This window comes from Penaeus monodon, chromosome 33, assembly GCF_015228065.2.
Source record: "Penaeus monodon isolate SGIC_2016 chromosome 33, NSTDA_Pmon_1, whole genome shotgun sequence".
In the NCBI taxonomy this organism is placed as follows: Eukaryota; Metazoa; Arthropoda; class Malacostraca; order Decapoda; family Penaeidae; genus Penaeus; species Penaeus monodon.
The window spans coordinates 32641069-32641558 of NC_051418.1; the positions used below are offsets into that span (position 1 = coordinate 32641069).

Here is a 490-nt window from a genome sequence, read left to right on the forward strand (position 1 = left end):
ATGCTGTTTTTTTTTTTACTAAGAACTGGTGGTGCTGTCTGAATGTCATTACGCCCTCCCTCTTCCTCCCCCTTTCAGGTATTTGGCCCTTGTTGCTGCTCTGACCTCCGAGGCTGATTACGTTTTCATTCCTGAAAATCCTCCTCCAGAAAACTGGCAGGAGAAGATCTGTAGCAAGCTGCAGCAGGCAAGAAGAATTGCTTTCACTTTTTTACTGATACTTTTCTGTCTATTTTCTCTTTGTTTTCAGGCCTAGTGTATGATGATTTTTTGTATTGTGGTAGTGTGGAGCTTGGTGTTACTTATAGGCAGTAGTTTATTTATATGCAAAGCATTATATGCTTTGTATAAATATTTCTCTCTTATAGGAAACTTATATGGAACTAAAGCATGATAGTAATCTTATGTGGGTTTGTAAAGGAACATTGTAACTGGATGTCTGTTTCAGGCCAAAAAAAATGGTTACTTGAGTACCTTTATTGGCAAAGTC

General features: G+C 38.2%; 1 protein-coding gene across 10 annotated transcripts in view; it reads left to right on the forward strand.

Moving 5' to 3' along the window:
* The window catches only part of LOC119594394 (ATP-dependent 6-phosphofructokinase-like), a 21652-nt gene that overhangs the window by 6953 nt on the left and 14209 nt on the right, over positions 1 to 490 (forward strand). For 4 of the 10 annotated variants that reach the window (XM_037943460.1, XM_037943465.1, XM_037943461.1 and 1 more), the window contains one exon: positions 79 to 187. The exons of the other annotated variants lie outside the window; for them this stretch is intronic. In XM_037943460.1, coding sequence (XP_037799388.1) covers positions 79 to 187 — 109 coding nt within the window. The remainder of the gene's footprint in view (positions 1 to 78; positions 188 to 490) is intronic. 10 annotated transcript variants of the gene reach the window in all.